At 34.4% G+C, this 23,325-nt stretch overlaps 1 protein-coding gene across 20 annotated transcripts in view; it reads left to right on the top strand.

The window, feature by feature from the left end:
• The window catches only part of ADGRV1 (adhesion G protein-coupled receptor V1), a 332,117-nt gene that overhangs the window by 53,897 nt on the left and 254,895 nt on the right, over positions 1-23,325 (top strand). For 18 of the 20 annotated variants that reach the window (XR_005603898.1, XR_002273300.2, XR_002273301.2 and 15 more), the window contains 18 exons: positions 81-207; positions 297-482; positions 1,140-1,320; positions 1,906-2,069; positions 2,707-2,830; positions 3,212-3,478; positions 4,876-5,002; positions 7,027-7,244; positions 8,315-9,058; positions 11,132-11,505; positions 13,494-13,670; positions 15,248-15,428; positions 16,031-16,233; positions 16,850-16,979; positions 18,440-18,520; positions 19,826-19,965; positions 20,378-20,987; positions 21,916-22,131. Coding sequence is in view for 16 of the 20 variants with exons in the window: in XM_020584155.2 (XP_020439744.2) it covers positions 81-207; positions 297-482; positions 1,140-1,320; positions 1,906-2,069; positions 2,707-2,830; positions 3,212-3,478; positions 4,876-5,002; positions 7,027-7,244; positions 8,315-9,058; positions 11,132-11,505; positions 13,494-13,670; positions 15,248-15,428; positions 16,031-16,233; positions 16,850-16,979; positions 18,440-18,520; positions 19,826-19,965; positions 20,378-20,987; positions 21,916-22,131 (4,250 nt within the window). In the remaining 4 variants the exon portion in view is untranslated. Of the gene's footprint in view, positions 1-80; positions 208-296; positions 483-1,139; positions 1,321-1,905; positions 2,070-2,706; positions 2,831-3,211; positions 3,479-4,875; positions 5,003-7,026; positions 7,245-7,656; positions 7,732-8,314; positions 9,059-11,131; positions 11,506-13,493; positions 13,671-15,247; positions 15,429-16,030; positions 16,234-16,849; positions 16,980-18,439; positions 18,521-19,825; positions 19,966-20,377; positions 20,988-21,915; positions 22,132-23,325 lie in introns of those variants that run through there. The other 2 variants (XM_020584159.2, XM_020584166.2) reach the window with 2 other exon arrangements.

Genomic DNA, 23,325 nt, shown 5'->3' with positions numbered 1-23,325 from the left:
TTCTGACGTCCTTCACTTAGATGTGTATTTACTTATTAAAAAGAGCCAGCACTCAAAAAACCCCTTTTTTCCTTTCCCAGGGTCAGTGTGGAAAATCAAATACTGAAATACGGGTTTACTACTTGTGAAATTACTATTTTGGAAAATGATGATCCTGGAGGAGTGTTTGAATTTTCTCCCTCTTCCAGAGGTCCCTACAGTATCAAGGTAGCTATCTGAATAACTTTTCTTAATAATTATGGACAAATAAATCTGAGCAGAGTGCAAGTAAAATGCTGGGTTTTGTTTTTTTACAGGAAGGGGATTCTGTTGAACTGCAGATTGTCCGCAGCAGAGGGACCCTTCTCAGGCAGTTTCTGCGATACACTGTAGAACCAAGGAACGATAATGAGTTTTATGGAAGCACAGGAATTCTGGAATTTAAGCCTGGGGAAAGAGAGATTATAATTACTCTTTTGACAAGGATGGATGGGATTCCAGAGGTAGAAATGAAAATTTTCCACTCTTCAAATTGTGTTCACAGCATAACAGTTTGTCACTTATTAAAATATAGGAAAATAAATAGGAGCAGAACAAGTATACAATGCTTTTCTACGGAATGTGTTCCCTGTCTCAAAACCAGGGATGCCTGGATAACTAGAAGGTATCTTTGGCTTTAATAGGCCTCAGTGGATTTTTATTTTTTGTAAATTGAAACTTATTTTTGTATCCATATGAGTTTTTGGCATCTGTTTGTAGAATGCCACTGTTTAATTGAGCTCTGTATGAACAACCACTTTCTTGTTTCTTTTTTGGTAAATACTTGCTAATTGAACTCAGTGCTCTCCAGTCTACACTAATGTTTGCTGTATAGATGCAAAGATTAAATACTTGTTTTAGTGTTCCATGAGGCATCTCCTGTGAGTGTTTTTTCAAGCAATATATGAAATACAAGGTCGCATTAGATTAATAATTTAAGCTGAAACATTATTTTTAAATTAGCTTAATGTCTTTAAGATCTTTGCTTTCACTGCTACAGATGACAAAGATGTACAAAACCATTGTGCATATAGAAAGTGTGTGTAATTTTCTTTTGTTGAAGTTGTCCTCTCTTTCTGCTGAACAAGTATTTTTATTCTGACTGAGTTTCCCTCTTCCAGCTGGATGAGGCATATGCTGTTGTACTCAGTGGCTACAGTGAAATGTCAGGCAAGCTGGGGAATGCCACAAGGGTCAATATAATGATTTTGAAGAATGATGATCCACATGGTGTCATTCAGTTTCTACTTGATGAATTATCAGTAACAATAAAGGAAAGTAAAGGAGAAATCATCTACGCTGGTAATCCTTTTTATTAGAGTTTCTGCTTTCTCTGCTCTCTGCTCTTGCAAAGCTTGTTTTTCCTACTTCACCTTTGTAGGACAATGCCTGCCTCAGGTCTCTGCTCAGGAGTTTCCAGGGGGCTACAGTACCAGCATGATGAGCAGTGGAGATTAGTGCGGAGGAGGATGGGCCTTGAAAGCCATAGGGATCAATCCAGTGAAAATATAGCTAGGGAATATACCAGGCAGGAGGGACAGAGAATTGATTTATGTGCAAGGTACAACCTGACGGTAGTAGTTCTGCCTGGTGAGCATGAGGAATCAGGTGCTATGTGAGAGAAGAATGAGATAAATTTTCATATGTGTGGCTTCAATTTATCTATCTCTATTGTATCAACAAAGTTGATACAAATTTTAACTGCTGTAATGGTCTATCATTGCATGGCCTTTTGTGTAGGTCTCTCACATATTATTAGTTTTGCAAGAAGTGAATTTACTTACTGTTTCCTTTCGTTTATCTTTGTTTCAGCTTTGCTGACCTTTTTGGTTTTGCCTTACGTTTTTCTGGAGACACACATTGACTGTAAATGTTTGCATTTTGTAGCCTCTTACAGAGTTGTAAGAAACCAAGGAAACTATGGCAATGTTAGCGTGTCCTGGATTGTTGACCCAGCATGTACCAATGACATCTATCCAGAACAAGGGACTATTTTCTTTGATAATCTGGAGTTCTCAAAAAATATCACCATTTACTCTCTACCAGATGAGGTAATCATTTTTACAATGTTTTTATGTAAATATGTGGAACGAAGAGTAAGTGCTGAAACATAGCAGTTTAAGAAGCTCTGCTTTTTAAGAACTTGATAATTTTTTGTGGGAAAAATCAAAATACTTGGATAAAAGTGAGTTTACCTAAGTAAATAATAAAAGAATTTGAGACAGTGTACATATCTATAAACAAAAAAAGTAAGAATCTGTCCGTAGTCAAGTGTGGTTAAATTATAATAATAAGTAAAACACTTGTTTTGATAGCAAGAATCCTCATTTTATATTTTTGATTTTGAAGTACAACAAGAAAGAATGTGGATAATTAATAATAAATAAATAAATATAGTGGTAAAAGTAAGTTGTATCAGCATGATGGATCAGCATTAGGAAACTGCAAGATAACTTTTGGATCATCTGTACAATAGTAAAAATGAGGGGATTTATTTACAAGGATTTTTGTCTTGATGATTTTTGAGTAAGTGTATGAACTGTCATTTGTCATCCCTCTTGACACACTTATGAATCAATAAATAAACAACAATGTGCAGAAACCCTGGTTAACCTCCTCAGCTGTTCATTTTAATTTCTTCATTGTTTTGTATACAAGAAATTAATTTCTCAATACTTTGTCCTTCAGGTACCTGAAGAGATGGAGGTATTCATAATCAGATTATTCAATGCCACTGGTGGAGCCAGACTGGGCAATATAACCAGTGCATTTTTACAAATTACAAGGAATGATGATCCCATTTATTTTGCAGGTTAGATATTACTGGTTTTAAATTTTGAATGCATATTCTACCCCAAAAAGATTTTATTGACAGAGCAGGTTGTTGAAAAATCTTAATCCAAGTGGAGCTAGTGTTAAAGATGTACTTTTTTTTGGTTGTATTGAATTTGCTCTTTTTTTTTTTTACTTCAGAATTTTCTCTCATTTTATGTCATTATTCTCGTTGATGGCTCTGGGATTGGTTAGGTGGCTAATGACAATATTCTCTTCTACCTGCAAGTATTTCCCTGCCTTTACTACATGTGCCTTCTCTTTCCCTGAGGTGAAGGATCCTCTTGTGGAGGATTAGGTGAATAGGCCACGTGCAAAAATCTCAGGCTTGAACTTGAATTTATTGCTTGTGTGTTTTCAGAACCTCTGACAGTGAGCATTACAGAAGGGAGTGTAGCAAACTTTACAGTCCTAAGGAATGGATCTGCTGATGCTGTTGTTGCTGTTCAGTATATTACTGTCAATGGAGATGCAACAGCTGAAGAGGGAGACTTTGTTCCCAGTGGAAAGAACAGTGTCATTCTGTTTGGTGTTGGAGAAAGAGAGCAGAACTTATCTGTGTATATTAATGATGATGATACCCCTGAAACTGATGAAACATTTTATATCTTCCTTTTGAATTCAACAGGTAAAAATAATGATTTAATGTATATTTAGTAACTCTCTTTTTATTTTTTTCTCTACTTTTTACCAGTTTGTTCTTATCGTAAAGCAATGTATAAATGTCAGGCATTATATGACTAAGGTTTGCTTCAACATTTCTATAAAACTTCTGACAGTGTGTTTGGATTTTGATCTTGAATTGTTTAATTGGAAACAAAATTTAAATTATACAGCTGAAACTGTCCTGCAAAAATAACTGGAGTTAAAATCTCTTTTCAAATACTCCAAATTAGATGGGTTTTTTTACTTATCAATAAGACAATAAAAACTAAATATAAGAAATAGGTAATTTTTATCAGTTATCTGAGTATAAGGTAGTTCATGTGTTTCCTGAGGCCAGTCACTCTGATACTGAGCTCTCTTACAGATTATCAACTTCATGGAAATCATTGGACAAAGCCATTCTTCTCCCTTCTTAAATTTTCTCTTCAGTGATCCCTTTCTACTTTACTAACTTAGGATCTGCTGCTATTTTCTTTTACCATTCTGTTGGAAACATGTGATGTCTTTCCTCCTGGCACACATTCCTACCGGAATGGGGAAAATACAGAATATTTCTAGATGCACTCCTGAAAGCAAAAAAAAAAAAGTATTTATTATTTTTCTTTATTTGATCTGCTGCATACATTGGCCTTGATTGTTACATCCCTTTTGAAAATTATGTTGTAGTGCTGTACCTCTGAGAAAATACAAATAGAAGTATATGAAGTTAAAATCATAAACATATTGTTCATTTTGGAATAAAAACAAGTCTAGTGCTCTTGGAAAGGGTGTAAACTAGAATGGGGACAGAAACATAATATACCTCTGTGGACATAAAGAGGTGTTGATACGTCCCTACTGTCCTAAAATCCACACAGAAATCCTACTAGCTTCCATCTTACTTCACAGGTATCTTGTATTTTTTTCCTTTCAGATAGGCTGTGATGTGGGTATGACTAATCTCTTAGAGATTCTTGTTGCCTTGTATTTAGTTAAAGTGCAATATTTCTGTTCTAGGCCTAAAGGAGAGCTGGGATCTCCAAATACATATCTTTTTCTTCTGACTTGACCAATTGATCAAGTATGAAGTACTACCTCTCATACAATCCTTTCTTCTCAGAATTGGATCATCTCTGGTCATGTCACATTTTTTTCTGCAAATCTACCTTCTTGCTCTCTGCCAAAGATGCTACTTTTACATATTTTTACTCTGATTTGTCTGTTACTGAATACCTCAAATATTGGTTTTCACTGATTGGTTTATCATTGCTTGTTTCTTTCTTTGCATGAAAGCTGTTGGTGTGAGAAGGAAACATTCGGTTTTAGAGTTACCTTCATTTCTGATTCCAGTTTTGATAAAATTAATCACCCTCTTTTTAGGGGATACTGTTATCTTTAATGCTGGAGTGGCGACAGTTATTATTGAAGCAAATGATGATCCTAATGGAATTTTCTCCTTAGAATCTCTAGAGAAGCCAGTGGAAGAAGGAAAAAGTAATAGTTTTTTGTAAGTAACTTTTAAGTAATATTATTACCCCTTTTTTGAACACATGTATGTATGTATTGATTTATGTGTTACTTTATGGGTAATACTTTGATCTAATTCCATTTTTTGCATTGCTAAAATTTATTAAAAAAATAGTTCTACCAAATTTTGGGTTAAAATATTTGCAAACATATTGAGAACATCAACTCTTATATTATCAAGTAGACTGTGCATATTAAAATGTGCACAAAATTCCTGTTAACATATAAACAAGATTACAGCATAGGAGTTTTTGTTATAAAGAGAAGTAAAAAATCTTTTCAAAATACAGCTAAATACAACTACGTGCTTGTTCATTTCTTTTTGCACCCTGCTTTGAAGTCTTACCCTGCAACAACCTATATTACTGTATTCTTTCTGATAGTTTGTTTTTCTTTTGTCTGTAAATTACAGACGGAAGCCTAACCTCAAAGTCCAAGGATAAATATATTCTTCCCTAAAGGAAGGCTAAATATATTTTTCCCTAGTCTGACTGGCAGCTGCTGGGATTTATTCAGGAAGGGGAAGGGTTAAGAAATTAATTTTCATGGCATCCAACATTTTTATGTTCCTAGTGTCCCAGTGTGGTTATAAATTGACAAAAATACTGATTTTCAATAAGAAAATTCTAGACAGGGTATAGAGAGATGTATGTTCACAATAACTCTGACGGTGAGAACATTTAGAAAAGAGGCTTTTTTCACAATTGATTATCTTTTATATATTTTTATTTGATTTGACTCTTTGTTTTAAGGCCTTGAAACAGAGGCGTATGACTGTGAGTTAGATCTTTATGCTTGTGTTGCACATCTAAAAAATAAAAATCCTTGTTAAAAAGGTATAATAAATATATATTCTGTGGTTGCTTTTGTTATGCTGCTCTTTTTTTGGTCCTTTATAATTTTATTTGCAGGATTTTTTTTTTTCTAATTGATGGTGAAGAGTGATGATTTGAACTAAACACATTTATATACAGGTGCTTTATGTAAGCACATGATACCAACATCTGAGGCCTTGCTTAGTCCTTATGGATAAAATGTATTTTCTAGGAAACTGTCTTTTTCATACCCTTAAAATGATTTGACTTTTGTTTAGTACGTAAGGAAAGGGTAAGACTATTTTATAATCTAACCAGTGAGAACACCTATGGCAGCACTGAGCTTTAAAGAGAGTAACTGGAGTTACTGCAACAGTGCTACACAGCTGGAATAGAAGGCCCTGCTTAATAACAACAAAAGGAAACCTTTGGAAGCAGGAAAAATGTAATTGTTTTTCTGTGCCTAGACTGCCTTACTGAATTAATTTTTCAGAGTTGTATAATAATGCTTTAAACATCTTTTTTCTTTTTACTATGCAAACATAAGTACAGTTTTTGTATGGAAACATATTTTGTTAATAAAGGAATGATATTATTCATTTTTTATTTATAATGCCTTTTTGAAATTGGTGAAACTATGTTACCAGATAGCCATGCAAACAAATAAAAGCTTTTTTTTTATTTATTGCATTCTTAATATGGAATAATCACAGATTTGTAAAGGACCTTCTATATAACCCAAATTAAATACCAATGTAAAAAAATTTAAGGAGCCATGATAATTATAGGCAAAACTGTAATTAAATGCATTCTCTTTCTTCTCTAAGAGTAGCCAGCTATCTCCATTTTTAGTGTTCATTTGCTGAACTATACATTCATTTTAATTAAAAAACAGAAGTGCAAGACAAACTGATGTTCATCTTAACAGTACTATTTTGCAGGTACTTTCATTGATTACTTTCTTTCTAAGCTATCTGTGGTATACCTGGGTGTAGAATTATATTGTGAAATTGCAGGCCCTCTAAGAGGGTTGTATTATCATTCATGGTTCTATTTGTTATTTGTGGTTATTTAGAACAATGTATATTATTTCCCACAGTAAGAATGATTAGTGCACATTTTCCATTGTTAGTGGAGAATGCTGATGCATACCTGCCAGAATATTCACTCTTTCTGTATCTCTGAACAGGATTTTGAGACATAGAGGACACTTTGGGAATGTCTCATTAACCTGGCAGCTGTTTCATAATGGCTCTACACTGAAGCCAGGAGAAGAGTTCTATGAAACTTGTGGGACCGTGTACTTCATGGACGGTGAAGGATCAAAGCCGATAGTGCTCCATGCTCTTTCAGATAAAATTCCCGAATTCAATGAATTTTACAGTTTAAAGTTGGTGAATGTTTCAGGTACTGTCTTCCACAAAACCATTCCCTTTCTATCTGGTAGAAAATAATTATTGTATTTAATCAGTCAAAAAGAAAACAATCCTCGAAAGACCTTTGTCTTGAATCATGTCATCCTATACTTTTCTGGTGAGATTTTAGGTTCTATTTTTCATTTATTCTTTAATTTAGGTATATGAACACAGTTTTGGAATCTGGACTTTAAAAAGGATGCCTTTTATTGATTTCAGAGGTGTAGAGCTTTGTGTAGAGCTGAAAAAATGAAGGTATTAAAGGTTATGCATATCTACCATACTGGATATTGGCTGGCTTGTTTGCTTTTTTCTAGAAATTTCTGTAAAATAAAATAGTTACCACTTCGTATCACTTAAATTACAACTGCTACAGGCCTTCTACTGAGTAGAGTTCCAAATCTGCTGGACTCCTTCCACCTCAGTACTATTTATGGTCTTCTGTGCCGAGATACAACTGAAAATATGTTGACATTTCCGTAAGTGAAATCCATATGCATGTACAGAAGATTTCCTACTTAGTGGTGCATGGTGGCTCTACATTCACACCATGGTCTTCATATCATGAATTCTTACTGTGGAGAAGTAGGTGACTAATGGCAGGACTTAGGAGCAGTTTTAACACACACCTGGTTACTGATTTTGCAGGGTAATCTCTGCTTATTTAAAGGCAATGAACCAAATGTTGCCATTTCATATTTGCGTAAATCTTGAAGTAAAATGAGAACTGAATTTGACCCCATGTTTTTCAAATGAAACAAAAACAACCTCTCTCATCACTAATTCAGAAAATCTGGAGCTAATCTTGTTTTAGCTGAAGGACAGTTATATTTTGCAGTTGAAAAGTAACGTGACTTGTTTTCTGTGAAAATGTTCTCTATCGTGTTTTAAAACCAATACGGTTAAATTATGTTAATCCTAAATTGGAGATATTTTTAAGAGTTTAGAGACTCTTTAAAGAAGATTAGTCCTATTTAAAAAGGTATATTGTTTAAACTTTTTAAAATACTTAGTAACTTTTTTCAGACCAGTTAACTTTTACTCTTAACTTCCATTACATAGGTGGGTCTCCTGGTCCTGGTGGGCAGTTGTCTGAAACAAGTCTTGCTGTAACCGTGATGATCCCTTCCAATGATGACCCTTTTGGAGTCTTCGTTTTAGATGCAGAGAGTCAGGACAGAGAGATAGTAGAAGATATTCTTTCTGAAGATGATCTTTCCTGTATTACAGACTTCACCATCTGGAGAAAACAAGGCACTTTTGGGGTTGTCCGTTTAGGTTGGGAAATACTGTCCAGTACGTTTCAAGCTGGATTACCATCAATGGTAGACTACTTGTTGCTGGGATCATTTCCAAGTTCAGTACAATCCCAGCCGCACATGAGACGCCATCACAGTGGAACAGATGCTTTGTATTTCAGTGGAAAAGAGGATGCATTTGGAATTATTGGTCTGGAATACCCATACAATGGAAATACTGCAGTAAATAATTTTACATTTTCAGCATGGTTAATTCCTAATGTCAATACTGACGGTTATATAGTTGAAAAGGATGATGGTAATGGGACCTTATATTATGGCGTGAAAATCCAAACAAATGATTCTCATGTTTCTGTAGTGCTTCATTATACAGCATTAGGATCCAATATGACATACATAGCCAAAGCAGCAATCCTAAAATACCTGGATGAAAGTACTTGGATTCATGTTCTGATTACTCTGGATGAAAGTATAATTGAATTTTACATGGATGGAATTTCAGTTCCAGGAGGAATTAAGAGCCTTAAAGGAGAAGCAATTGCTGATGGTGAGGCAATAGGTTGTATTATTTTTCTTCATATGTAAAGTTCTGCAAAATATAAAGAGTCTAGCTCCTTGAAAGATGTATGCAAAATTCTGAAATTATTATATCTGATTGGTTAGTTAAAAGGAATGCTTAGAAAATTCTAGGGATTTTCACAAACTTTATAAATGAAAATAAGAGCTGGGAAGTTTTCAAAAAGCATCAGAACTGTAAGAGAGCTTGGATTGCAATAATTTGAAAATAATAATAATAATTATATTTCTATACGTATTTTTATCATGTATTATATAGTTACGTGTATTTCTAATTGATAATTTTCATTAGATTTACAGTACTGTGGCTAAGAAAGAATGTTTTTCCTCTCAATTTCTGAAACAAAATACAATAATGTTTTTGATTCTAGTTGTGTATTATATTACAGCTAGGCCAATATTTTGTAAGCAATAGAATTTTTCAGGGTTTAGATTTACTTAAGCATGTATTTACATGATATATGAAATTTTTTCCCATACATTTAATGATGTTCCAAATAAAATTAGCATGTATACTTCAGTTCTTCTAACTCAATATTCCTGGATGTGGCTTTAGTCATGCATAACCATTATGGACTTTTACATTCAACTAGCATAGCAGTGAGCATCACAATAATTCCTTTATAAAGTCAGGTATTGTATGGTGGAAATACATTTATATTTGCTCTTTCTTTTGCAGTTCCTCACTCTTCCATGTGCTTTTTTATTTCATAGCAGTAATCTCCATCCTTTTCCTTTCTTTCTCTCCTCGTCAGTTTCACAGGTTTTATTTCATGGGGTTAGGCAATGAATGATTATCAAATTCTTGAATACAATCTCCTCTGTAATCAAAGAAGGAAAATTATAAAAACATAGAGTAATGTTAAATGCATATACATCTACATGTATATATGTGTACAAACATAAAGTGAGCATAAAGAGGAGACTTCATTAATTCTGGAGTGTAGGATTTTATTTCTCCCTTTAATTTCCTGGTAGTTGAAGTCTAAGAAATTTAGCCTCTGTAAAAAAGTAGTTCCTCTGCAACAAAGTAGTGCCCCTGCAATTAATAACTTCCATCAGACGTGCAGTACTGTAGCTGAGAAAGGATTATTTTCCCCCTCAGTTTCTAAAACAAAGAAGTGTGAAATGCAGTAAGGCTTTTTTTGCTAGAAGGATATGTCTGAGTATTTGCAAATTTTCCATATTAATGGAGATGATGTGTGCTCGCTCTGGGGGTACTACAAGTATAAGCTAAGAATTTAATCTCTTTCCATTTAAAGTTGGATACTATGGTGAGTACACTAGCCTGGCTTTTCTCACCATCCTCTGCCTTGTGTCTTGGGACCATTAGCAGTTGCTGTGGTTGCTTATTTCTAGAAGTGACACGCAGTGGCACATTTCCTTCCAAAATCAGAAAACCGCTGAAGAGATATGTTCGATGTGTTTTAGAGTGATAGGAATGAGTATGAGCTACCAGCTTAGTATATTTGTGAAAAAGGGAACTGTCATCCTCTGAGTTGCTGAGTGGGATAATTGTTTGGAGAGAAAGAAATGTTAAAGCATTTGTAAAAAGTGCTTGGAATTTGGTGTACATTTCTGAAGCCCCTCTTCCTGTGCATTAGGGTGCAAGCATGTCCAGTGTGGCTAATAGTCTGATAACAAGAATGGATTCACTGTCCTAGCGGAGGGATACAAAATGGGCAAAGCAAGTGTTTGGCAAAAAAAAAGTGAGATGGGCTGCAGCCGGGCTCTGCACATTTTTAATGGAACGAGAGAAGTTTTGAAGATTCATTAAGATAAGGGATGATGACAATGTTCAGATAGAATTAGTAGGATGAGAAACAGGAACGGTCTAGGAAGGAATTACTTCACCTGTGATAATCTACCTGTAACATTGAGATGAGGCTTGAGGAACCTCCCAGTCTGCATTTCAAGATCAATATGATTACTAATCCAGGGACAGTAAACAATTTACCATAGATTTTTAAGTAGTTATGTATATTATCTATTTTGAAAAAGAACCTAAACAATGACATGAGAAAAATTCTGATTTTCTACTCAGGTCCAGGAATAGTGAGAATTGGAGCAGGAATCAATGGAAACAGCAGGTACATGGGTCTAATGCAGGATGTAAGGCTTTATGAGAGAAAACTGACACAAGCAGAGATCTATGAACTCCATGCAGCTCCTGCAAAGAGTGACGTACACCCTGTCTCTGGGTATTTGGAGTATCGGCAGGGAGAAACCAATAAATCATTCATTGTGTCTGCAAAGGATGACAAAGAGGAAGAAGGAGAGGAGTTATTCATCCTAAAGCTCATTTCTGTGTGTGGTGGAGCTCGAATTTCACAAGAAAACACAACAGCAAGGTTAAGAATACAGAAAAGTGATAATGCTAATGGTTTATTTGGTTTCACTGGAGCATGTATTCCTGAGGTAAGATATTCATAAGGAAAACTAGAGGAGAAATTTTAGACACAGCCAAACTAATGGCAAGGCTAACTAACATTTGAAGGGCCTTGATTCCACATTGTTAGTTTTTGTAGTTAAGCAAAATTTTCTAGAATTTGGAATTGTGTAAGTTCTGTTAATACAGCCTCAGTTACACTGGCATTTGCAATATCACTTTTTTTAAAATACCCCCAAATTATTTTTATTAAGAAAATTTATTTTATTACATAAACTGAAGACTAAGGCCTAAATTTTCCTAGAACAATTTTTTTCCTGTACTTCTGTAACTACTGAGACTGTAACCTGATGTCATCTTGGAGAGAGTTCATTTTCTTCTTAGTTCCTGATACAGTGCTGTGTTTTGGATTCAGGATGAGAATAATGTTGATAACACAAGGATCGTTTGGCTGATGCTAAGTCAGGCTTCCCCTGAATCAGACTTTTGTGTCTCATGCTCTGCTAGTGAGGAGCTGCTCAAAAAGCTGGGAAGGAGCATGTCCAGGACAGCTGACCTGAACTGGCCAAAGGAACATTACATACCATAGAATGTCATGTCCAGTATATAAACTGTGGGACTTACTGGAAGGGAGTTGGTCATTGTTTGGAAATGGGCTGGGTATTGGTCAGCATGTGGTGAACATTGTGCTGTGCAGCACTTGTTTCTCCTGGGTTCTATTACAGCCTCTCCCTCGCTTATAATTAAATCATCATCATTATCGTCATCATATTTGATATGAATTCACTTGATACTGGCTGGAAGCTGCTGTTTTTAAACATTAAATTTTCTATGGTGGGTGGCCACCATATATACAGTATGTGAACTTGAATCTTCTTTTGAGAGGATTGAAATAAACATAATTAATTTGTAGGTTTTTAATCATTATGAGGGAGAAAGACATGATACCTATTTCTATTATTACTAGATTATTTTGGAAAACAAATTGCATACTGCTTTCCAATTTGGAACTCTTATGACCTCTTAAGTACATCCTTTCTAACTGAAGTCCTTGTGTTTGAAGTGTGATGTGTTTGAAGGCAACCATCTTGCCTGAGTGATGCTAGTTTTCAGTTTGGTTCAGTTTGCTTTCCAGGTGCCTACCATCTTGTATCATAATAGATTACAGTTTCAAATGCCACTGGTAATTCTGTGATACCACAGATCAGCAGCCAAGCATGAAGCAAAATTAAAAGTTTATACGGCGTGTTAATTGTTTCTCCTTTATCTTATAATATTCTTTTATCAGTAGTTTAATTTGCTTGTATCCTTACCTGTCTGTTAAACAGCTTAAGGCACATTCAGTATCTACACTGTGTTATACAGAAGCTCTGAAATTTATCTAATGCTTAAGATAGCTTTACCCTTTCTGATAATTTTCAAATGAAATTATTTTCTATTTTAGTTTGATGATCATAATTTTTTAATATACTTGGCCGGTATCAATAACTGATTTGTTCCAAATATGTGAAATTTTTGCTACTGAAGGCATGTTCTTTGCAAAGACAGAATTGCAAAGAGTAGCGTAGCACAAAAAGTTTTTCAGTTTTTCCTGAATGATGATAGTATAGTTTAATTTAAACGTTTCTCTTTTGTTCTCCACAGTGTTTTTAGTCAGGGAAAGGAGGAATACAAATCTTTCTTAAAATTAAAATAATTGACATTAATATAAAGCAGTAGAGTCATCTGCCTTTGACATACACATTTCAAACATATTGATTCTTGTTTTGTGTCCAAAAGAAACAATGGAGTACAGTTACTGGCTGACCTCAGGGAGAAGCTGTTGCAATTTCCATTAAGATTGTTCCACCATCAAGTTCAGTTTCAGCTTCCTATTTGTCTGAAAGTGCTGAAAGGAACATGACAGCAATAAAAAATTGCTGAACATTTGACTAGCATTAGAGAATTCAATCTTTTACTTTTATTCCTTTGATTTACTTTGATCCTAACAAATATGTCAATTCTTGCTTTCTTCCAGACTGCTGATGAGGGTTCCACTATATCCTGTGTCGTGGAGCGTACAAGGGGAGCCCTAGACTATGTGTATATAAATTACATTATCTCACAGGTTGATTCCAGTGGCATAAATTACTCTATTAGCGATTTTTCTAACAGCAGTGGCACTATCACATTCCTTCCTTGGCAGAGATCTAAGGTAAACCCTATCTTCCTATTAACTATTCATCCTGTCCTTTGCAAACCTGCTGGAAAACACCTTCTGAGGGTGCTTGACTGGTTTTCATACTAAACAGTCTTTCCTTCACATGGCTTTTATTATATTTTGTAGATTTTTTTTCATCTGTGACATCTAACAAGTGATAGGATAGACGTCCATATATATCTGCGTGCATCTCACTTCAGGGGTTGCTGTGCATGCATGAATGCTTAAATGCACCTAATGCATAAGATATGTTTACATATATGTATATATTAAATCCATGTCTACCTATATGTACACTTCATAGATACATATACATACATATCTATATGTATACTTCAGGTAGTCCTGAGCTTGACTAGTGGATCCAGTGACTTTTGAAATTGGAATATGATCAGGTTTTGATCTGAGTTTTGGAGCTCAGTTTTATCTCCACAACAATTAAATAGACAGCAGTCAACTTCAGTGCTGTAATCAAGTGTCTTGCAGCTGTTTGCCACATTCTGTCTCTTTTGATTAATCTATTTCTGTGAATTTGACCCCAACCCACAGCACAGGAATTTTACATTCATCTGAAGAAGAGATGTGGGACCACAATACTGTAGGAAGTTAATGTGTGTTTTCTATGAGTGTTTGTTAAATAGAAAGGGGGGATTGAGAGTAGAAAACACTGTCTTTAATTTCACGTCTATCATTCTGCTGAAGTCAGTACGGACTGAGTGAAACCTACTGACATAATTTGTAAAGATCCCAGTGACCCCACTAGAACTGTGGATCTGGTCCCAGTTAAACAATGTAATTGATTACAGCTTGGCAAAAACATGTGATTTTGGAAAACAGTATGCTCCTGACAGTTTATTCAGCTTTAATTCTCTATTGAAACATATTATGGCATTACATATAGTCATTTAAAGTAAAATTTGCCAAGTTACTCCAGTCTGACAGCATGGTTGAGGCCTGACTTATTTTACATAATGGCAGAAAAGACCTTGCTCCATTGCTGTATGGTCTAATATACAGTCTGCATACAGAGGACCTAATGGTCATGGCCCTAAGAAACAGTCTGGGAGCAGTTGCTCATCAGGTGAAAAATCTTAAGAGAATTTCCATTGACTTTTGTAAACTATTCATTCCCATGGCTCTAAATATGATCAGCTACCTAAACGTTTTCTCCTATATGTTTGTCATATATTATCACTATATAAGAAATCTGGAATTGTCTGAGATTAATGTATTAGCCTATGCAGAGCAGATTATGTTACCTGATAGTATGATCTGTAATCTCAAGTGTCAGGTGGCATAAAAAGCTCTCTTCACTTGCTCTCTAAATTAGATTCAACACTGTAATGTCTCTGGAAGCTTGGTGAAGGTGTTTTTGGAATGGTTATTCTAAACTTATTATCCTAGAAATTAGGTTAAGTTACATGGAGAGCAAAAATATTCTCTACATTACTTTCTGAACTCACAGCGGATACAGCTGATTGACTGAAAAATTAATTGTTTAATGGGCTATAAAACTCTTAACGGATGTATGTTGCATAGTTTGATTTCTCCATGATTTGGTCCTTCTCTAGGTCTTAAACTTGCATGTTATTGATGACGACATTCCGGAGCTAAATGAGTATTTCCGTGTGACATTAGTCTCTGCAGTATCTGGAGATGGAAAACTAGGTTCAACTCCTACCAGTGGAGCAAGTATAGATCCAGAAAAGGAAACTACTGATATCAGCATTAAAGCCAGTGATCACCCATATGGTAACAATGTTGAAGATGATAACAGTCTTATTGCATATTTATGTATACTTCTAGCTCAAGAGGTAAAAATTTGCCAAGCTCAGATAGATGAGGAAGCAATGCCAAGTATTACACTTTATCTAACTTGAGATTAATTCACGATATTTAGACAAGAATGAAAGCCAAATTACTTACTCTTGAGAATACTACAAAAAAGGCATTAAAACTGCCTGGACCAAACATGTGGTCAAACAAAATTGCATGTTGTTGATTTTATGCCAGTTTTTGTGAAATGAGAATTCCTAATGGAGAGGGACATTTAAGCATGCTTATTATTATACCAATAAGTACCCATTATTATGACATATTTGGGTTCTTTTGGGAAGAGTTGAATTCATTCTTATGATATGTTTTTTTAAGACTGTCATGAATATCAGTGAGATAGGGAATGATACACAGCACATTCCTGGAAACAGCATGATTGAGTCCTAAAGGCATATTAATATTTTTTTAAAATTTCATAAACATTAAATATAGATATTTTAAATATTTTTGTTTCAATTTTTTATTATAATTTGAATTTGGTATGAGAAGCCATGTAAATAGTAATTTTTGTCTTTCAGGTCTACTGCAGTTTTCAGTGGGGCCACCTCCTCAACCCAGTGATGAAATGATTCTGCCAGCCTCTTCTGTGCCCCATATCACTGTTAAAGAAGAAGTTGGACACATTAGGTTATTGGTAGTTCGTGCACAAGGGCTTCTTGGAACAGTTATTATGGAATACAGGACAGTGCCACTTACAGCTTTCAGTCCTAAGGATTATCAGGTATGGCCATTGCCAAGGTGTGTAATTATTTTAGAGCTATTTGTCTTGGAAATAGCCATAGTTTGAATCTTTTATCTTAGCTGTGATAACTTTTCACAGAAACAGTTTGTTTTATATGGTGTTGTGATAGATAAATGCATAGTACTCACTGTAAAAATATAAATTGCTATGTGCCTTTTGCCTCCTTTCTGTGCAGCATCTTGTGTTTCCTAGGAAAAGCCTCTGAGTTTTATTTTGATATCTTTAAGAAAATTGTCAATGCAGCAAGAATGGAAGTACATCAGACTTTATATGAGCATACAGGTGCATGTACAGGTGAAGATATATTTGTATGCATTAGGATTTGTACATATTCAACAACATAGCTTATATGTATCTGTGTTTGCTTGTTAAACTGCTGATTGTGCAGAAAAATGTAGATAAATGAAGATGCTCGTAAGTCAGTGAATTTAGATTGCTATTTGTTACAACAAAGACTCAGCAGATTTTTTTAAAGCCAAAGTGAAGAAAAGTAGGTGTTTTGACAAAGTCAAAAAGAATTGAGGTTGAATTTCTTTTTTCATTTGGATGAAAACACTAAACTTGAACAAAAATGTGAAGACCTGTCATATTTCAGGCTGTTGGGGGCTCAATGGAATTTCAGCCTGGAGAAAGATACAAGTACATTACTGTTAACATCACTGACAATTCTATTCCTGAACTAGAAAAAACTTTTAAAGTGGAGCTGTTGAACCCAGAGGGAGGAGGTAAGGCACATACATTAATCCACTGGTTGTATTTTTGTGATCTTTACTCATCCCTTAAAATCTAACCTGGTGAACTATTTCCATGTTATTTCTAAAGACACACCCTCCACACAGCAGCAATTCTTTTTAGAAAAGAACTGTCTTTCAGATGTTTTGTTAATCACTGCTGTAAGCTACCAGATCTCAAAGAAAGTATATTACTACCATGCATTAGGTCATTAAAAGGCAATTTCTGCTTTTTAAATTACATAATTTCATAGTTGGTAGAGAAAATTAAAGTAATGTAAAAAAAAATTTCTTTTTTTTTTCTTTAAAGTTGCCAATATTTAATGTTTTAACAACCAAAGGTGTGCTTTTTATCTACCACTTGAGTGAAATTGGAGACATTCCAATAAACTGGTTTATAACTGATTCAACTGGATTATAGACTGAGAAAATTGTGGGTTTTGAGATGCTCGGAGAGTTTAGCTGAGTTGGAGAGCTAGCTAGAAGCTAGTGTAAATCCTGCTGTGAGATGTTAGTCTTACAACTGTTGGCAAGCATCAGTGCGCCTGCCGCATAAAATCACTTCTGCCTTACAGAATTTATTTCCATTGCAAAACATTTTTAAGGGAGATTTCAAGGCTGGTTGGAGGAAAAGAAGTAATTCAAAATATTGAGAGCCATAAAGCGTCTTTTTAACTGATACTATTTTTCTAAGCAATTCAGAATTGTAAATGCCTTCTGGAAAGTTAGATCATACTAACTTGAATGTCTGTGCTGCAACGTGGCACTATGGTGCTATGCTAGGATTCTTTTGATAAAAATTTCAGAGCTTTCATGCATGTGGAATTTTTAGTAAGTAGTTAAAGTTTAGTTAAAGTAGTAAGTTTAGTAAATGTACTTTTCTGTTTGAATTTTTTTGGTTAGAAAACTTACAGCTAACTTCAGTAATTTACTAGAGGTAGATACCCTCTGAACATAATCTTTTTGAGCTTTCCAACACCATTGTAAGCACAAAACTTAGGGTAAAGACTCCATCAGTTAAGCTGTCATTTTTTTCAATTTTCTTACACAAGGTATTGATTTATGAGGAGATGCTAGAATAAGAGAGTTTGACAGGGTCTGGCTAATGCTTCCCTCTGCCCCTGCCCCATTTCTAATTTCTCCATTAGGATTGAGAAAGAGGGAACATAGAAGGAATGGAAAAAAAAAAAAAGATAAAAGAAAGTTGTATGTGTTTTCTTGCCTTCTGACTTCCTTTTGCTGTTTCCAATGCACTAAAGTAAACAAGAGGTGGCCAATTCAATATTTTTTTCTGGCTTTTATTAGGAAGTCTGGATAGTTTTTGAAAATTGGTACTTTCCTAGAATACTTCTCTCTCTTTTTGTGTTGTCCAGAAATGTTTAAATTACTTTCTGCTTTCCCTTTATTTGTAAATGTATATATGTGTATATATCTGTATGTCTGTCATCTTAAAGTTGCTGAGCTCTTTAGAAATGATGGAAGTGGTAGTGGTGATGGAAACATGGATTTATTCCTTTCAAGTGTCCCTCAACATGGTAAGCTCTTCTGTTTTTTGATTAATCCTATATTTTATTTATAATTGTAATAGCTGTCATAATTACTATGCTTGATGCAACTTGATGCAGCTTGTCACAATGTTTCTTTACATGCAGTTAGAGCTTATTAATTTAGATTTAACATAGAGTTTTGTCAAAAACCTTCTTTTCCATTTTAATATAGGGGTAATTTCACTAGCAGTCAGTGTTTAGTGTAAAGCAGAGAACAACAGGTTCTTATGTCATCAAAACTATATTGTTATAAAACACAACAATATAATAATTGCAGAATTAAAGTTTACAAATTTATCATTGTCTGAACATTGTCAAATTTTCCTGGGAGAAAAAAAGCAAAGGGACTTTTTAAATTGAGGGTAATTTTCAAACTACCTGATTGTATGCTTTGATACATTCTATGTATAATTTTGATCCCTTCATGGCAAAAATACTCTTAAAGGAAACTAAGTTCTGTTCGATTTTTAATGAAATAGTCTGATTGTTTTTCATTTTTCCTCTTTCTTCAAATTTCTATTTATGTCATGACATGCAGAACACAATGAAAATTTCATATTGAAAAAAAAATACCAAGTGAAAAAATAACATAGAATATATGGGAAAACCCTATGCATATAGGACTTCAAATTAAAACCTACAGATGCAAAAATGTGATATGAGCACCCATTATGCCAATAGAGTAATTTTTTTGTTTGTTTGTTTTGTTTTTATTTTATTTGACATTCTGTTTCCCTTTTACTTGTTTCCAGAAATGTTTTTTTTAAGTGCCAGACTCTTTTTCTCTCTGAGCAGCAAGTTATGTCACCTAAGACAATCTCTTTAGAAGTAGGATTTACTTGACTTGATGGTGGTTTTTTGTTGTTGTTTGTTTGTTTGTTTGTTTTGTTGGGGTTTTTTTGTCTTTCATTCCAGCTTATGTTAGGATGAGACCTGCATTCATCTCATCTTTCTGCTTACAGTGTGGTTTACTACATAGCTCCTCACTGTCCTAAATGCTGCTCCATTTTCATTCATTAAACCTGTAATTTTATTTTGGTTCCTCCCTTAAAATAATATTTGTTTTTGTTGCATAGTTCCATAGAAGGACTGACAGACTGGCTTACTGAAAGTCAGTTCCTATTCCATACAGTTATCATGCATCTAAAAAAAGAAAAAACCAAAGACAAACAGCATGGATACTTCAGTTATACTCTCTTTCGTACTTTTATAGCATATTTCTTTAGCTGTTTTCTTTTATGTAAGAAAACATGCTAGATAAAAATAATCCTTTTTGGAACTTGCATTTAACAGCTAGCTTGGGAATTGCATCCCACATCCTTGTGACTATTGAGGCTTCTGATGATGCTCATGGTGTGTTTGAGTTCAGTGCTGAGTCCCTCTTGGTGAATGGAACTGAGCCCGAAGATGGAGATAGCAATGTTGTGCTGCAGGTTAGAAAGCTTTGAGTCTTATATTGCTGCATTGTACTCTTCTATCTGTATTTACTGGTGTTCTATGATGCTTTTATCATTAGTCTGTGGGGTTTGTAACAACTTTGTCATGAACATTTCTTTTTCCAGTCATGCAGTGTTTGCTAATGTATATTATTCAGCTTGTAACTAAAATAATAATATCCAAAAACTTTAAATCTTCTACTTGTTTAGAATCAAGGGACTACTATCTCAAAATAACTGTTGATAATACAAGTTCAGCAGAGCTAAGATAATAAAAACTGCATGTTTTTAAAACACAGACATATCTTTAACTCATCATGTTTTTGTCTTTGCTTAATTGCATTTCACACTTCTATGTTTTTCTTTCTCATAGAACAAAAATATGTACATCTTTATATGTTTTACTTAGGTTGTGAGAACTCACGGAGCCTTATCTCAGGTGACATTGTATTGGATCATAATCTGCGATTTTACCAATGACCTGATCTCTACAGATGGGAGTGTAACATTTGATGTTGGCCAAGCAAGAACAAATATTACAATACAGGTTTCTCCTGATGATGTTCCCGAATTGGATAAGATATTTTCAGTTTTGATCATCAATGTCTCCCATGGTCGTCTTGGTTATCATACTAATGCAACATTAACTATTTTAGCAAATGATGATCCATACGGAGTCTTCATCTTTTCTGAGCAAAACAGACCAATAAAAGTTGACGAAGAAACAAAAAATGTCTCTCTGACAGTTATAAGATGTGGTGGTCTCCTTGGTACAGTAATGGTGAAATACAGAACTATTGGTGATGAGGAAAAGTTGCCCTTTCTTCCACATGATGTTGTCAGAGCAATAGAGGGAAAAGACTATATACCCATTACAGGTTATGTGATCTTCTCAACCAATGAAAGCGAGGCCACAATATCCTTGCCTATTTTGGATGATGATGATCCAGAGAGGTCAGAATCTGTTTTTGTTGAGCTAAGCAGTATTGCTTTGATCAAGAAAGTTCAGGATCGGCCAAGTAAGTGTCTTACATAAAACCTATAATTTAACTATCAAGATGAAAATTTATATGTAACAGGAGAAAATGCAGCAAGATAAATGAAAGACTCTTTACCTCTACCAAACTCTATATAGTTAAGATATCTCTGAGTTACCTGACTTGTGCCTGTTGGCATTTATTTCCTTTGGCACAGTATTTTATTGGAAATGCATGAGTATTTATTTATCCCTTTTGCATTGTCTTATCCAAGGTCTTTCAGGCCAAATATGTCACAGTTTTTGGTTTTGCAGTAATATCTGCTCATTTAGCACTGTTTCTGAAAGTTCACTAGTAGGAAATAATTAAGCTAGTTTCTCATATTAAAATACAAAAAAGTGTTATTAAAAAAAAGGGATGTAGAATTAGTGACATGCTGCTTTCTTAGTGTTGACAATTTTTACTTCATTTCTCATTCAGATAAATTCATGTCATTACAGCCTGATTTGTGCTTCAAAGATTCAAGGCATATTTAATTGCTGGCCTTACCCCCAGCTTAAGGGGTAACTTCAAATATAATTCTACTTGGAGTTGAAATCTTACTTATATTTCATCATATCAAGAGTAAAACTGAAATTATTCTGAACTGTATTGATCTTACTATGAGCCTTATGGATAAATAAATAGATATATAGATAAATTCACAGTACCTCATTTTTTAAAAAAAATATTCCTTGTGTGCTCCACAGTATGGTAGAATAATGTTACTAAAAATTCAGATTTTCTGCCAGAATGTAATTCAAACACATGTATTTTGATATGGTTTGTAGTTATGCTTTGTCCAATTGTAAAAAAAAGATAATTTTCATGAAAACAGAGACAGCCAAACTCACATGTATGCCTATGAACTCTATAGCCATGAACAGTAAGCATTTCAGGCACCCCTCACTAAGTTTTCTTTATATTTCAGTTATAAATTCTCCTCGACTTGGCTTAGTGGGTGAGACAATAGCTCATGTGATTATCAATGCCAATGATGATGCTTTTGGAACACTTCAGCTTTCAGCTTCAGCTGTGCGTGTTGCTGAAAATTATGTTGGACCAATCATTAATGTGACCAGAACTGGGGGAATATTTTCAGATGTTTCTGTGAAATTTAAAGCTATGCCAATAACTGCAACAGCTGGTAAGAAAGCAAAATAGCAGAAGTATGCAGTCTGTGTTAAAGCTGAAACACACAAGTGTTATATATTTAACACTGGTTTGAATATATATGTATTCAAATATATATACTTATATTTATATACTTATATATATATATACTTATATATATATATACTTATATATATAACCAGTTATATATATATTTATTCAAATATATAAACAGTTTAATATATATTCAAACCTATTTTATAACAAGTATGAAATATAAAGTAGTAAGGTATTGATTGTGCTTAGCAAATATGAATCCAACACCTAGGGGAAAGTTTACACAACATCACTGGATAATCTAAAAGTGAAATGAGGGAAGGAATTGGGGTGTTTGTTTACTTAGTAGCACACCACAACTTAAATGCCTCTTCCCACCCCCACCCCTGAAATACCATAGCAGTATTATGTAATAATGATTTAGTCCCATGTACATATTTAAATCCATCATGTACTGCTTAGTTGAGCTTATTGAAGAGGAAGTGAGAGCTGGGGACTCAGCTGTAAAACAAACAGGGAAAAATCAATCAAAACCCAAGGAGACTTGTACTTCTGAAAATGGAATGTAAACTTCTACAGTTAGTCCCTGCTGTAGAGAAGGTACATAAAGAAAGGAGAAAAATTATGAAGTCTGCAGGATCAAAACCACTTAGGCAGTTATAAATTGAGTGCACTGTATTTCAGCTATGTCCAAATTGAATAGGTGGATGGTGCATGCTCTGAGGACTTTTAATTTTTATGTAACAGATTGTTATAAATTAAATGTGTAGCTAGCTTTATATCAGAGTATGCTTTCAATTAGTTTCTGAAGCAGAGCTGTGATCTAATGTATCACAGATGTTCCTGTGATACAGGAACAGTTCCTAGACAGTTGAGACAAAGTTGAGACAAGTTTGCCTAAAATGAGGTTGACACACAAAATATGCCCTTTACTGAAATCTACCTTGACAAGGTGCTTCTGTTCACTTTTATCTATTTGAAAGATGGACAGCAATTATAAATCAAAGACAGAAACATCTTGGTAGTGTGGCCTTGTAAACAGCAGACACTAATGGACCTTTTGTAACTACCTCTTGGTCTAGCAGTGCTAATCTGTTTTGGTCAAACCAAGTTTTGCTTTGATCCATCCAGACATCTAAAAGGCAATGGAAAGTAAAAAAAAAAAAAAAAA

This window comes from Corvus cornix, chromosome Z, assembly GCF_000738735.6.
Source record: "Corvus cornix cornix isolate S_Up_H32 chromosome Z, ASM73873v5, whole genome shotgun sequence".
Lineage (NCBI taxonomy): Eukaryota > Metazoa > Chordata > Aves > Passeriformes > Corvidae > Corvus > Corvus cornix.
This window is presented reverse-complemented; position numbering and strand designations above follow the sequence as displayed.